General features: G+C 56.8%; 1 protein-coding gene across 1 annotated transcript; it reads right to left on the reverse strand.

Moving 5' to 3' along the window:
• Positions 1 to 1,106: 1,106 nt before the first annotated feature.
• On the reverse strand, positions 1,107 to 14,499 carry LOC140460498 (uncharacterized). Its single transcript, XM_072555064.1, has 2 exons — positions 14,391 to 14,499; positions 1,107 to 4,917 (listed from the first exon to the last, which is right to left on the reverse strand). The coding sequence occupies exon 2, from the start codon at positions 4,642 to 4,644 to the stop codon at positions 3,616 to 3,618; it is 1,029 nt and encodes a 342-aa protein (XP_072411165.1). The 5' UTR covers positions 4,645 to 4,917; positions 14,391 to 14,499; the 3' UTR covers positions 1,107 to 3,615.
• Positions 14,500 to 14,781: the final 282 nt, after the last annotated feature.

Raw genomic sequence — 14,781 nt, forward strand, 5'->3', positions numbered from 1 at the left:
GATTCCCTTCAGTATGGAAACAATCCCTTCGGCCCAACAAGTCCACACCAACCCATTCCCCTACCCTATATTTACCCTTGACTAATACAGCTAACATTTTGGGACAATTTAGCATGGCCAATACACCCTAACCTACACATCTTTGGACTGTGAGAGGAAACCCACTCAGACACTGGAATCCGAGGCTGGAATCGAACCTGGGATCCTGGTACTGTGAGGCAGCAGCGCTAACCGCTGAGCCACCATGCCGTCCCTGGAATAGATGCGAAATAAAATTTAAAAACGAATAAACCCATTGCATTAAAGCTCAGAATCCTGTCTGAACGATATTCTAAGCGTTGGGTATAATATTCTCCAGGGCTCATGAATGTGACAGGACAGCAGCTAGAATGGGACGTGTCAAGTTGTACAGAAGTGACTGAGAGTCAGAGAAAGAGTGAAGGAATGAAGCACCGAATGGGAATTGGGATAAGCCACCTTGGATGTGCCCATTGCTGATGGACATTCCAGTGAAAGAAAATTGTTGGAGACACTTCTAAATGGAAAGCTTCTATTGGAGCTGTTTGTCTCCTTGTCTATGAACTGTTAAAGAGAAGTGTTTTTAACCATGTGACCGGTCCCTGGACCATGTCTGGGGGGAATAAACAACGATCTGCAGATGAACAACTTCAGATGGGCCTGCGCCAGAAATTTAAATCCAATGTCACCACCTTCTGACGATTTACCATTTGTTTTTCGACTGAAATAAGCTGAGAAGGTGAAGTAAGTCATTTTGAGACTAACGTCAAAATGAGAAAGACATCCTGCACTTAACTGAATGAGCTAATTGGCCTCCAGTCAGAAACAGAGGGTTAAGTGAGGAGTGTGGCTGACAGATTTGACCCAGTGACATTAAAGCAAAGGGGATAGATTTCCAAGTCAGGTGACTTGGAGACCTGGGAGTGGTGTTCCCATGTGTCTGCCCCCTTTGCCCTTCTGGAAAGCAGAGGTCGTGGGATTGGAACGTGCTATCTCAGGAGCTTTGGTCAATTGCTGATCTGCGTTCAGTTCAACATCCCAGCTTCCAACAGACATATGACTTGAATTGAATTGAATTTATTGTCATGTGTACTGAAGCACAGCGAAAACCTTTGTCTTGCGAGCAATACAGGCAGATCACAGAGTTAAGTCGCATAGATAGTAAATAATAGGTAAACAGCAGCAGAAACAAAAACACAGGTACAGGTGAATGTTAAGAGTTTGTGAGTCCATTCAGTATTCTAACAACAGTTGGGTCGAAACTGTTTCAAAACCGCCTGGTGCGTGTGGTCAGGCTTCTGTACCTTCTCCCCGATGGTAGAGGTTGTAGAAAAACATTGCCAGGGTGGGATGGATCTTTGAGAATGCTGGTGGCCTTTCCTTGACAGTGGGCCTGGTAGATGGGAGATTGGCCTTTGTGATTGTCTGGGCCGAGTTCACCACTCTCTGTAACAGTCTCCGATCTTGAATGGTACAGTTGCCATACCAGGGAGTGATACATCCAGACCGAATGTTCTCATTAGAAGATACAGGTACTTATAAAATACAGGTACTTTTCAGAAGATACAGGTCCCTCTGCCTTTTGACTCCACTTGAGCTCCAATTCCCACATTTCCACCCACTCCCGATTAACTTTGATCCCACTGCCAAACCAAAAAAAAACTACCTGTGCCTAAAAACTACTCACTGCTTGTGCCTCCACCACCTCCTGTGATACAGAGTCCCAAAGTCGCCCAACCATCTGAGACAAAAATAAAATAATCCCTTCTCCTCTCCCTTTATCCTGAAAAGGCAACTCCTAATTTGAAAACGGTGCCCTCTGATTCCGGATTCACCCATAATAAGGAAAAACACAGGCTCGGTTTTACACCAAAATTCTCTGAATTTCACGGATCGTTTCTCCCCGTGAGCTCTGGTGAGTTTCACCTCATTATAAACATCCCACAGGCCTCTGTGGCACTCTGTCTGCTCTCACCTGTGACACTGCCGGGATGGTCTGGGATTTTGACCACCAGCCCCTGTGTAAAGCCAAGCTGTGCATCAGGTTAATCACTGCCAGTCAGAAAAAGCCTGTCAGAGGGGCACGCAGTGAGGGAAACAACACAGGAAAATACAAACTCACATTCAGAAATATATTCCTACTTTCCCCCATACCGTATCATAGTAAAGGCAGCTAAAAGACTCAGGCTACAAGTCCTTAGCACCAGACTACATCAAACCTCTGTCTCAGGGAGTGCTTCTGCTTCCCCAGTGTTGCATTCAAGTCATTGGTCATTGTGGGAGTATCACACGTTGGAAACAGTTCAAACAGTTAAAACCACTAACATTTACACAAGAAGAGAAGGAACAAGGCACCTATGTTGTATTCTCTGCTTGGAGTGAACAGGGACTGCTTGTCTTTTGAGTATTCGCCTCTGCAAGCTTACTGCTCCCAGCACAATTACATTCCTATTTCCTTCCCAACCCGGACAAATGTGTTGTACCCAGGAGGGAAGCAGCAGGGCCAGCTGATCAGATTGTCTCAATCTCAGTCTGCCCCCTTGCATTTGTTGTTGAAGGTGAGCTTGGAGGAGACGAGATATTAAAAAGACTCAATGCGCTGCATTGAACACAAAGCTGACGTAGTGGTTTTCCAGCCAGAACATTAGCCCCTAAAGTTGGACTGAAGTTTATTAATATCAGCAGAAAGAAGCTAAAAGGGAAAATGGCTGAGTCGCAGAGTCCTACAGTGTGGAGACTGACCCTTTGACCGAAACTGGTCCATGCTGACCCCATTTCCCTGCATGTGGCCGATATCATTCTAAACCTTTCCTATCCATGTATTTGTCCAAATGCCTTTTAAATGTTGTTAGTGTACCCACCTCAACCTCTTCTGCTGGCAGCTCATTCCATATGCGTACCACCCTCTGTGTAAAAAAAACGCCTAGCAGGTTCCCTTGTATTTTTTCCCCTCTAACCTTTAACTGATGCCCTCTAATCCTCGATTCCCCAACCCTGGGGAAAAGGACTGAGTGCAGTTACCCTATCCAGGCCTCTCATGATCTTATACACCTCGATAAGCTCCCTCCTCAGTCTCCTACGCTCTTAAGGAAAAGGTCCTAGCTTATCCAACCTCTGCCGATAACTCAGTCTTGGCTATGGTGTACAGAAAACTCCAGTCTTTTGTAAACTTGCTGCTGACTCAGCAATGGGATGACAGAGTGCATCTGTTTCCACTGTCCGACCGGGTAAACAACCTTTTGTCAATAGGTGCAGGAGGAGGCCATTCGGCCTTTCAAGCCAGCACCACCATTCATTATGATCATCCACAATCAGTATCCTGTTCCTGCCTTATCCCCATAACCCTGGATTCCACTGTCTTTAAGAGCTCTATCCAACTCTTTCTTGAATGTATCTAGAGACTGGGCCTCCACTGCCTTCTAGGGCAGAGCATTCCACACACCCACCACTCTCCGGGTGAAGAAGTTTCTCCTCAACTCTGTTCGAAATGATCTATCCCTTATTTTTAAACTGTGTCCTCTGATTCTGGACTCACCCATCAGCGGAAACATTCTTCCTGCCTCCAGAGTGTCCAATCCTTTAATAATCTTATACATCTCAATCAGAATCCCTCTCATCGACATGAACCCGCTGGTGTCTGAGCAGGGTGGCTGACTGAGTGAATCCTTTCCCACATTCCGAGCAGATGAACAGCCTCTCCCCGGTGTGAACCCGCTGGTGCATGCGTAGGGCGGATGAATTAGTGAATCCCTTTTCACACTCAGAGCAGGTGAATGGTCTGTTCACCGAGTGGAGCCGCTGGTGCGTCAGCAGGTTGGACGATGTGGTAAACCTCTTCCCACATTCCGGGCAGGAGAACGGCCTCTCCCCGGTGTGAACCCGCTGGTGGACAGTGAGGTCTGACGCTCGCTTGAACCCAGTGCCGCAGTGAGAGCATGAGAACGGTCTCTCGTCAGAGTGAACACGCTGATGGACCATCAATTCAGCAGAGCTTTTGTAGAATTTCCTGCACTTCGGACACTCGAAAGGTCTCTCCTCAGTGTGAACGAGCTGGTGTTTTATCACGATGGATGATTGAGCAAACCCTTTCCCACACTCGGGACAGGAGAACGGTCTCTCCCCGGTGTGAACCCGCTGGTGTATCAGCAGCTCAGTCGAATTTGTGAATCCCTTTCCACAATCAGGGCAGGTGAACGGCCGCTTTGCGGAGTGAAGGCGCCGGTGTACCCGCAGGCTGGACGATGTGGTAAATCTCTTCCCGCACTCCGGGCAGGAGAACGGTCTCTCCCCGGTGTGAACCCGCTGGTGTACAGTGAGGTCAGCTAATCGCTTGAACCCTGCCCCACATTGAGAGCACACAAAGGGTCTTTCGTCAGAGTGAACATGTTGGTGAAGCGTCAGTTCCCTGGAACTTTTATAGACTTTCCCACAGTTTGGACATTTGAAAGGTCTCCTGTCCGTGTGAACACGCTGATGTGTCAGCAGGTGTGATGACCGTGTGAATCCCTTCCCACACTCGGGACAAGTGAACGGCCTCTCCCCAGTGTGACTGCGTCGATGAATTTCCAAATCGGATGGGCATTTGAATCCTTTCCCACAGTCCATACATTTCCACAGTTTCTCCATGGCGTGGGTATCCTTAACTCTCTCCTGGTTGAGTGATTAATTCTCCACAAAGGGAACACGTGGATGGTTTCTGCTGTGTTGGGGAACAGTGTGATGATTTTTCAGGCTGTGACTGGCCTCAGGCCTCTCTGCAGTTGCTGCAGTGGAACCACCACTGTGTGCCTCGGTGTTTTCTCCAGTTATCCTGATGTCGGAAATCTTTTCCCACATTTAGAGCAGAGAAAGATTTCTGCTTTCACGTTTCCAGGTGGATGGTGTCCAGCTGCTGAGAGACTTGAATGTTGTGTTTGGTTAGAGTTTTGTTTCCATAAACCCCTCCCTCCTCACACCCTGTCCAGAGAGTTTACAGAAAAGGGCACATCCCGTGTCAGTGCAGGATAGGGATCCAGGGATTAACCCCCTGTGTCAGTGCAGGATAGGGATCCAGGGATTACCCCCCTGTGTCAGTGCAGGATAGGGATCCAGTGTTCACCCCCCTGTGTCAGTGCAGGATAGGGATCCAGTGCTCACCCCCCCTGTGTCAGTGCAGGACAGGGATCCAGTGCTCACCCCCCCCCTGTGTCAGTGCAGGATAGGGATCCAGTGCCCACCCCCTGTGTCAGTGCAGGATAGGGATCCAGTGCTCACCCCCCTGTGTCAGTGCAGGACAGGGATCCAGTGCTCACCCCCCTGTGTCAGTGCAGGATAGGGATCACCCCCCTGTGTCAGTGCAGGATAGGGATCCAGTGCTCACCCCATCCCCGTGTCAGTGCAGGATAGGGATCCAGTGCTCACCCCCCTGTGTCAGTGCAGGATAGGGATTCAGTGCTCACCCCCCTGTGTCAGTGCAGGATAGGGATCCAGTGCTCACCCCCTGTGTCAGTGCAGGATAGGGATCCAGTGCTCACCCCCTGTGTCAGTGCAGGATAGGGATCCAGTGCTCACCCCCTGTGTCAGTGCAGGATAGGGATCCAGTGCTCACCCCCCTGTGTCAGTGCAGGATAGGGATCATCCCCCTGTGTCAGTGCAGGATAGGGATCCAGTGCTCACCCCCCTGTGTCAGTGCAGGACAGGGATCCAGTGCTCACCCCCCCCCCCCTCCCCGTGTCAGTGCAGGACAGGGATCCAGTGCTCAACCCCCTGTGTCAGTGCAGGATAGGGATCATCCCCCTGTGTCAGTGCAGGATAGGGATCCAGTGCTCACCCCCCTGCGTCAGTGTCAGGATAGAGATCCAGTGCTCACCCCCCTGTGTCAGTGCAGGACAGGGATCCAGTGCTCACCTCCCTGTGTCAGTGCAGGATAGGGATCCAGTGCTCACCCCCCTGTGTCAGTGTAAGGATAGGGATCCAGTGCTCACCCCCCTGTGTCAGCGCAGGATAGGGATCCAGTGCTCACCCCCCTGTGTCAGTGCAGGACAGGGATCCAGTGCTCACCCCACTGTGTCAGTGCAGGACAGGGATCCAGTGCTCACCCCCCTGTGTCAGTGCAGGATAGGGATCCAGTGCTCACACACCCCCCTCTGTCAGTGTAGGACAGGGATCCAGTGCTCACCCCCCTGTGTCAGTGCAGGATAGGGATCCAGTGCTCACCCCCCTGTTTCAATGCAGGACAGTGCTCACCTCACTGTGTCAGTGCAGGACAGGGATCCAGTGCTCACCCCGTGTCAGTGCAGGATAGGGATCCAGTGCTCACCTCCCTGTGTCAGTGCAGGATAGGGATCCAGTGCTCACCCCCCTGTGTCAGTGCAGGATAGGGATCCAGTGCTCACCTCCCTGTGTCAGTGTAAGGATAGGAATCCAGTGCTCACCCCCCTGTGTCAGTGTAAGGATAGGGATCCAGTGCTCACCTCCCTGCGTCAGTGCAGGACAGGGATCCAGTGCTCACCCCCATGTGTCAGTGCAGGACAGGGATCCAGTGCTCACCCCCCTGTGTCAGTGCAGAACAGGGATCCAGTGCTCACCCCCCTGTGTCAGTGCAGGACAAGGATCCAGTGCTCACACCCCTGTGTCAGTGCAGGATAGGGATCCAGTGCTCACCCCCCTGTGTCAGTGAAGGATAGGGATCCAGTGCTCACCCCCCCTGTGTCAGTGCAGGATAGGGATCCAGTGCTCAACCCCCTGTGTCAGTGCAGGATAGGGATCCAGTGCTCACCCCCCTGTGTCAGTGCAGGATAGGGATCCAGTGCTCACCCCCCTGTGTCAGTGCAGGACAGTGCTCACCCCCCCGTGTCAGTGCAGGACAGGGATCCAGTGCTCACCCCCCTGTGTCAGTGCAGGATAGGGCTCCAGTGCTCACCCCCCTGTGTCAGTGCAGGATAGGGATCCAGTGCTCATCCCCCTGTGTCAGTGCAGGACAGGGATCCAGTGCTCACCCCCCTGTGTCAGTGCAGGATAGGGATCCAGTGCTCACCCCCCTGTGTCAGTGCAGGATAGGGATCCAGTGCTCACCCCCCTGTGTCAGTGCAGGATAGGGATCCAGTGCTCACCTCCCGGTGTCAGTGCAGGACAGGGATCCAGTGCTCACCCCCCTGTGTCAGTGCAGGATAGGGATCACCCCCCTGTGTCTGTGCAGGATAGGGATCCAGTGCTCACCCCACTGTGTCAGTGCAGGACAGGGATCCAGTGCTCACCTCCCTGTGTCAGTGAAGGACAGGGATCCAGTGCTCACCCCCCCTGTGTCAGTGAAGGATAGGGATCCAGTGCTCACCTCCCTGTGTCAGTGCAGGACAGGGATCCAGTGCTCACCACCCTGTGTCAGTGCAGGATAGAGATCCAGTGCTCACCCCCTGAGTCAGTGCAGGATAGGGATCACCCCCCTGTGTCAGTGCAGGATAGGGATCCAGTGCTCACCCCCCTGTGTCAGTGCAGGACAGTGCTCACCCCCCTGTGTCAGGGCAGGATAGGGATCCAGTGCTCACCCCCCTGTGTCAGTGCAGGACAGGGATCCAGTGCTCACCCCTCTGTGTCAGTGCAGGACAGAGATCCAGTTCTCACCCCCTGTGTCAGTGCAGGATCCAGTGCTCACCCCCCTGTGTCAGTGCAGGATAGGGATCCAGTGCTCACCCCCCTGTGTCAGTGCAGGACAGAGATCCAGTGCTCACCCCCATGTGTCAGTGCAGGATCCAGTGCTCACCCCGCTGTGTCAGTGCAGGATAGGGATCCAGTGCTCACCCCCCTGTGTCAGTGCAGGATAGGGATCCAGTGCTCACCCCCCTGTGTCAGTGCAGGATCCAGTGCTCACCCCGCTGTGTCAGTGCAGGATAGGGATCCAGTGCTCACCCCCCTGTGTCAGTGCAGGACAGGGATCCAGTGCTCACCCCCCTGTGTCAGTGCAGGATCCAGTGCTCACCCCCTGTGTCAGTGCAGGACAGGGATCCAGTGCTCACCCCCCTGTGTCAGTGCAGGACAGGGATCCAGTGCTCACCCCCCTGTGTCAGTGCAGGACAGGGATCCAGTGCTCACCTACCTGTGTCAGTGCAGGATAGGGATCCAGTGCTCAACCCCCTGTGTCAGTGCAGGATAGGGATCCAGTGCTCACCCCCCTGTGTCAGTGTAAGGACAGGGATCCAGTGCTCACCCCCCTGTGTCAGTGTAAGGATAGGGATCCAGTGCTCACCCCCCTGTGTCAGTGCAGGATAGGGATCCAGTGCTCACCCCCCTGTGTCAGTGCAGGACAGGGATCCAGTGCTCACCCCCTGCGTCAGTGTCAGGATAGAGATCCAGTGCTCACCCCCCTGTGTCAGTGTCAGGGTCAGGATAGGGATCCAGTGCTCACCCCCCTGTGTCAGCGCAGGATAGGGATCCAGTGCTCACCCCCCTGTGTCAGTGCGGGACAGGGATCCAGTGCTCACCCCCCTGTGTCAGTGCAGGATAGGGATCCAGTGCTCCCCCCCCTGTGTCAGTGCAGGATAGGGATCCAGTGCTCACCCTCCTGTGTCAGTGCAGGACAGTGCTCACCTCCCTGTGTCAGTGCAGGACAGGGATCCAGTGCTCACCCCGTGTCAGTGCAGGATAGGGATTCAGTGCTCACCCCCCTGTGTCAGTGCAGGATAGGGATACAGTGCTCACCCCCCTGTGTCAGGGCAGGATAGGGATCCAGTGCTCACCCCCCCTGTGTCAGTGCAGGACAGTGCTCACCCCCCTGTGTCAGGGCAGGATACGGATCCAGTGCTCACCCCCCGGTGTCAGTGCAGGACAGGGATCCAGTGCTCACCCCCCGGTGTCAGTGCAGGACAGGGATCCAGTGCTCACCCCCCTGTGTCAGTGCAGGATCCAGTGCTCACCCCCCTGTGTCAGTGCAGGATAGGGATCCAGTGCTCACCCCCCTGTGTCAGTGCAGGATCCAGTGCTCACGCCCCTGTGTCAGTGCAGGACAGGGATCCAGTGCTCACCCCCCTGTGTCAGTGCAGGATCCAGTGCTCACCCCCCTGTGTCAGTGCAGGACAGTGCTCACCCCCCTGTGTCAGTGCAGGACAGTGCTCACCCCCGTGTCAGTGCAGGATCCAGTGCTCACCCCCCTGTGTCAGTCTAGGATCCAGTGCTCACCCCCCTGTGTCAGTGCAGGATCCAGTGCTCACCCCCCTGTGTCAGTGCAGGATCCAGTGCTCACCCCCTTGTGTCAGTGCAGGATCCAGTGCTCACCCCCCTGTGTCAGTGCAGGAAAGGGATCCAGTGCTCACCCCCCCTGTGTCAGTGCAGTATCCAGTGCTCACCCCCCTGTGTCAGTGCAGGATAGGGATCCAGTGCTCACCCCCCTGTGTCACTGCAGGACAGGGATCCAGTGCTCACCCCCCTGTGTCAGTGCAGGACAGGGATCCAGTGCTCACCCCCGTGTCAGTGCAGGACAGGGATCCAGTGCTCACCCCCCTGTGTCAGTGCAGGACAGGGATCCAGTGCTCACCCCCCTGTGTCAGTGCAGGACAGGGATCCAGTGCTCACCCCCCTGTGTCAGTGCAGGCCAGTGCTCACCCCCCTGTGTCAGTGCAGGATCCAGTGCTCACCCCCCTGTGTCAGTGCAGGACAGTGCTCACCCCCCTGTGTCAGTGCAGGACAGTGCTCACCCCCCTGTGTCAGTGCAGGATCCAGTGCTCACCCCCCTGTGTCAGTGCAGGATCCAGTGCTCACCCCCCTGTGTCAGTGCAGGATAGGGATCCAGTGCTCACCCCCCTGTGTCAGTGCAGGACAGTGCTCACCCCCCTGTGTCACTGCAGGATCCAGTGCTCACCCCCCTGTGTCAGTGCAGGATCCAGTGCTCACCCCCCTGTGTCAGTGCAGGATAGGGATCCAGTGCTCACCCCCCTGTGTCAGTGCAGGACAGTGCTCACCCCCCTGTGTCAGTGCAGGACAGTGCTCACCCCCCTGTGTCAGTGCAGGACAGTGCTCACCCCTCTGTGTCAGTGCAGGACAGTGCTCACCCCCCTGTGTCAGTGCAGGACAGTGCTCACCCCCCTGTGTCAGTGCAGGATCCAGTGCTCACCCCCCTGTGTCAGTGCAGGATCCAGTGCTCACCCCCCTGTGTCAGTGCAGGACAGGGATCCAGTGCTCACCCCCCTGTGTCAGTGCAGGATCCAGTGCTCACCCCCCTGTGTCAGTGCAGGATAGGGATCCAGTGCTCACCCCCCTGTGTCAGTGCAGGACAGTGCTCACCCCCCTGTGTCACTGCAGGATCCAGTGCTCACCCCCCTGTGTCAGTGCAGGATCCAGTGCTCACCCCCCTGTGTCAGTGCAGGATAGGGATCCAGTGCTCACCCCCCTGTGTCAGTGCAGGACAGTGCTCACCCCCCTGTGTCAGTGCAGGACAGTGCTCACCCCCCTGTGTCAGTGCAGGACAGTGCTCACCCCCCTGTGTCAGTGCAGGATCCAGTGCTCACCCCCCTGTGTCAGTGCAGGACAGGGATCCAGTGCTCACCCCCCTGTGTCAGTGCAGGATCCAGTGCTCACCCCCCTGTGTCAGTGCAGGATCCAGTGCTCACCCCCCTGTGTCAGTACAGGATCCAGTGCTCACCCCCCTGTGTCAGTGCAGGATCCAGTGCTCACCCCCCTGTGTCAGTGCAGGATCCAGTGCTCACCCCCCTGTGTCAGTGCAGGATCCAGTGCTCACCCCCCTGTGTCAGTGCAGGATCCAGTGCTCACCCCCCTGTGTCAGTGCAGGATAGGGATCCAGTGCTCACCCCCCTGTGTCAGTGCAGGACAGTGCTCACCCCCCTGTGTCAGTGCAGGACAGTGCTCACCCCCCTGTGTCAGTGCAGGACAGTGCTCACCCCCCTGTGTCAGTGCAGGACAGTGCTCACCCCCCTGTGTCAGTGCAGGATCCAGTGCTCACCCCCCTGTGTCAGTGCAGGACAGTGCTCACCCCCCTGTGTCAGTGCAGGACAGTTCTCACCCCCCTGTGTCAGTGCAGGATTCAGTGCTCACCCCCCCCTGTGTCAGTGCAGGACAGTGCTCACCCCCCCTGTGTCAGTGCAGGATCCAGTGCTCACCCCCCTGTGTCAGTGCAGGATCCAGTGCTCACCCCCCTGTGTCAGTGCAGGATCCAGTGCTCACCCCCCTGTGTCAGTGCAGGATCCAGTGCTCACCACCCTGTGTCAGTGCAGGATCCAGTGCTCACCACCCTGTGTCAGTGCAGGATCCAGTGCTCACCCCCCTGTGTCAGTGCAGGATCCAGTGCTCACCCCCCTGTGTCAGTGCAGGATCCAGTGCTCACCCCCCTGTGTCAGTGCAGGACAGTGCTCACCCCCCTGTGTCAGTGCAGGATCCAGTGCTCACCCCCCTGTGTCAGTGCAGGATCCAGTGCTCACCCCCCTGTGTCAGTGCAGGACAGTGCTCACCCCCCTGTGTCAGTGCAGGATCCAGTGCTCACCCCCCTGTGTCAGTGCAGGACAGTGCTCACCCCCCTGTGTCAGTGCAGGACAGTGCTCACCCCCCCCCACTGTGTCAGTGCAGGATCCAGTGCTCACCCCCCTGTGTCAGTGCAGGATCCAGTGCTCACCCCCCTGTGTCAGTGCAGGATAGGGATCCAGTGCTCACCCCCCTGTGTCAGTGCAGGATCCAGTGCTCACCCCCCTGTGTCAGTGCAGGATCCAGTGCTCACCCCCCTGTGTCAGTGCAGGATCCAGTGCTCACCCCCCTGTGTCAGTGCAGGATCCAGTGCTCACCCCCCTGTGTCAGTGCAGGACAGTGCTCACCCCCCTGTGTCAGTGCAGGATCCAGTGCTCACCCCCCTGTGTCAGTGCAGGATCCAGTGCTCACCCCCCTGTGTCAGTGCAGGATCCAGTGCTCACCCCCCTGTGTCAGTGCAGGACAGTGCTCACCCCCCTGTGTCAGTGCAGGATCCAGTGCTCACCCCCCTGTGTCAGTGCAGTATCCAGTGCTCACCCCCCTGTGTCAGTGCAGTATCCAGTGCTCACCCCCCTGTGTCAGTGCAGGATAGGGATCCAGTGCTCACCCCCCTGTGTCACTGCAGGACAGGGATCCAGTGCTCACCCCCCTGTGTCAGTGCAGGACAGGGATCCAGTGCTCACCCCCGTGTCAGTGCAGGACAGGGATCCAGTGCTCACCCCCCTGTGTCAGTGCAGGACAGGGATCCAGTGCTCACCCCCCTGTGTCAGTGCAGGACAGGGATCCAGTGCTCACCCCCCTGTGTCAGTGCAGGACAGTTCTCACCCCCCTGTGTCAGTGCAGGACAGTGCTCACCCCCCTGTGTCAGTGCAGGACAGTGCTCACCCCCCTGTGTCAGTGCAGGACAGTGCTCACCCCCCTGTGTCAGTGCAGGACAGTGCTCACCCCCCTGTGTCAGTGCAGGATCCAGTGCTCACCCCCCTGTGTCAGTGCAGGATAGGGATCCAGTGCTCACCCCCCTGTGTCAGTGCAGGACAGTGCTCACCCCCCTGTGTCAGTGCAGGATCCAGTGCTCACCCCCCTGTGTCAGTGCAGGATCCAGTGCTCACCCCCCTGTGTCAGTGCAGGATAGGGATCCAGTGCTCACCCCCCTGTGTCAGTGCAGGACAGTGCTCACCCCCCTGTGTCAGTGCAGGACAGTGCTCACCCCCCTGTGTCAGTGCAGGACAGTGCTCACCCCCCTGTGTCAGTGCAGGACAGTGCTCACCCCCCTGTGTCAGTGCAGGACAGTGCTCACCCCCCTGTGTCAGTGCAGGACAGTGCTCACCCCCCTGTGTCAGTGCAGGATCCAGTGCTCACCCCCCTGTGTCAGTGCAGGATCCAGTGCTCACCCCCCTGTGTCAGTGCAGGACAGGGATCCAGTGCTCACCCCCCTGTGTCAGTGCAGGATCCAGTGCTCACCCCCCTGTGTCAGTGCAGGATAGGGATCCAGTGCTCACCCCCCTGTGTCAGTGCAGGACAGTGCTCACCCCCCTGTGTCACTGCAGGATCCAGTGCTCACCCCCCTGTGTCAGTGCAGGATCCAGTGCTCACCCCCCTGTGTCAGTGCAGGATAGGGATCCAGTGCTCACCCCCCTGTGTCAGTGCAGGACAGTGCTCACCCCCCTGTGTCAGTGCAGGACAGTGCTCACCCCCCTGTGTCAGTGCAGGACAGTGCTAACCCCCCTGTGTCAGTGCAGGACAGTGCTCACCCCCCTGTGTCAGTGCAGGATCCAGTGCTCACCCCCCTGTGTCAGTGCAGGACAGTGCTCACCCCCCTGTGTCAGTGCAGGACAGTTCTCACCCCCCTGTGTCAGTGCAGGATTCAGTGCTCACCCCCCCCTGTGTCAGTGCAGGACAGTGCTCACCCCCCCCTGTGTCAGTGCAGGATCCAGTGCTCACCCCCCTGTGTCAGTGCAGGATCCAGTGCTCACCCCCCTGTGTCAGTGCAGGATCCAGTGCTCACCCCCCTGTGTCAGTGCAGGATCCAGTGCTCACCCCCCTGTGTCAGTGCAGGATCCAGTGCTCACCCCCCTGTGTCAGTGCAGGATCCAGTGCTCACCCCCCTGTGTCAGTGCAGGATCCAGTGCTCACCCCCCTGTGTCAGTGCAGGATCCAGTGCTCACCCCCCTGTGTCAGTGCAGGACAGTGCTCACCCCCCTGTGTCAGTGCAGGATCCAGTGCTCACCCCCCTGTGTCAGTGCAGGATCCAGTGCTCACCCCCCTGTGTCAGTGCAGGACAGTGCTCACCCCCCTGTGTCAGTGCAGGATCCAGTGCTCACCCCCCTGTGTCAGTGCAGGACAGTGCTCACCCCCCTGTGTCAGTGCAGGACAGTGCTCACCCCCCCCCCTGTGTCAGTGCAGGATCCAGTGCTCACCCCCCTGTGTCAGTGCAGGATCCAGTGCTCACCCCCCCTGTGTCAGTGCAGGATAGGGATCCAGTGCTCACCCCCCTGTGTCAGTGCAGGATCCAATGCTCACCCCCCTGTGTCAGTGCAGGATCCAGTGCTCACCCCCCTGTGTCAGTGCAGGATCCAGTGCTCACCCCCCTGTGTCAGTGCAGGATCCAGTGCTCACCCCCCTGTGTCAGTGCAGGACAGTGCTCACCCCCCTGTGTCAGTGCAGGATCCAGTGCTCACCCCCCTGTGTCAGTGCAGGATCCAGTGCTCACCCCCCTGTGTCAGTGCAGGATCCAGTGCTCACCCCCCTGTGTCAGTGCAGGACAGTGCTCACCCCCCTGTGTCAGTGCAGGATCCAGTGCTCACCCCCCTGTGTCAGTGCAGGATCCAGTGCTCACCCCCCTGTGTCAGTGCAGGATCCAGTGCTCACCCCCCTGTGTCAGTGCAGGACAGTGCTCACCCCCCTGTGTCAGTGCAGGATCCAGTGCTCACCCCCCTGTGTCAGTGCAGGACCTGCACGAGACGCTCCTGGACCAATCCCCGGGCTCGCACTCCAGCCAGGGCCCGATTCCACATCGCGGCTGCGCATGCTCCGAGCCCGGACACGCGGCGATTGACGGCGGCCGTGGACCAATAAGAGTCAGGGGGCGCGGTCATCGGGCGGAGTCGCGCGGTCGAACGCGTCATTTTAACCAATCAGAGTGATCGGGACGGGCTATTTCCTCGGGCAAATGGAATAAATCTTCAACCAATCAGAGTCAATGGTAGGGCGGGGCTGGAGTGTCCTGCCAGTCAAGGTTGACTTCTAGCCAATCAGAGCGAAATATCGGCGGGTCTAGACAAACTTTGTTTGGTGAACCTTGCCCTCGTAACCAATCAGAGT

Source organism: Chiloscyllium punctatum, chromosome 36 (genome assembly GCF_047496795.1).
Source record: "Chiloscyllium punctatum isolate Juve2018m chromosome 36, sChiPun1.3, whole genome shotgun sequence".
Taxonomy (NCBI): domain Eukaryota; kingdom Metazoa; phylum Chordata; class Chondrichthyes; order Orectolobiformes; family Hemiscylliidae; genus Chiloscyllium; species Chiloscyllium punctatum.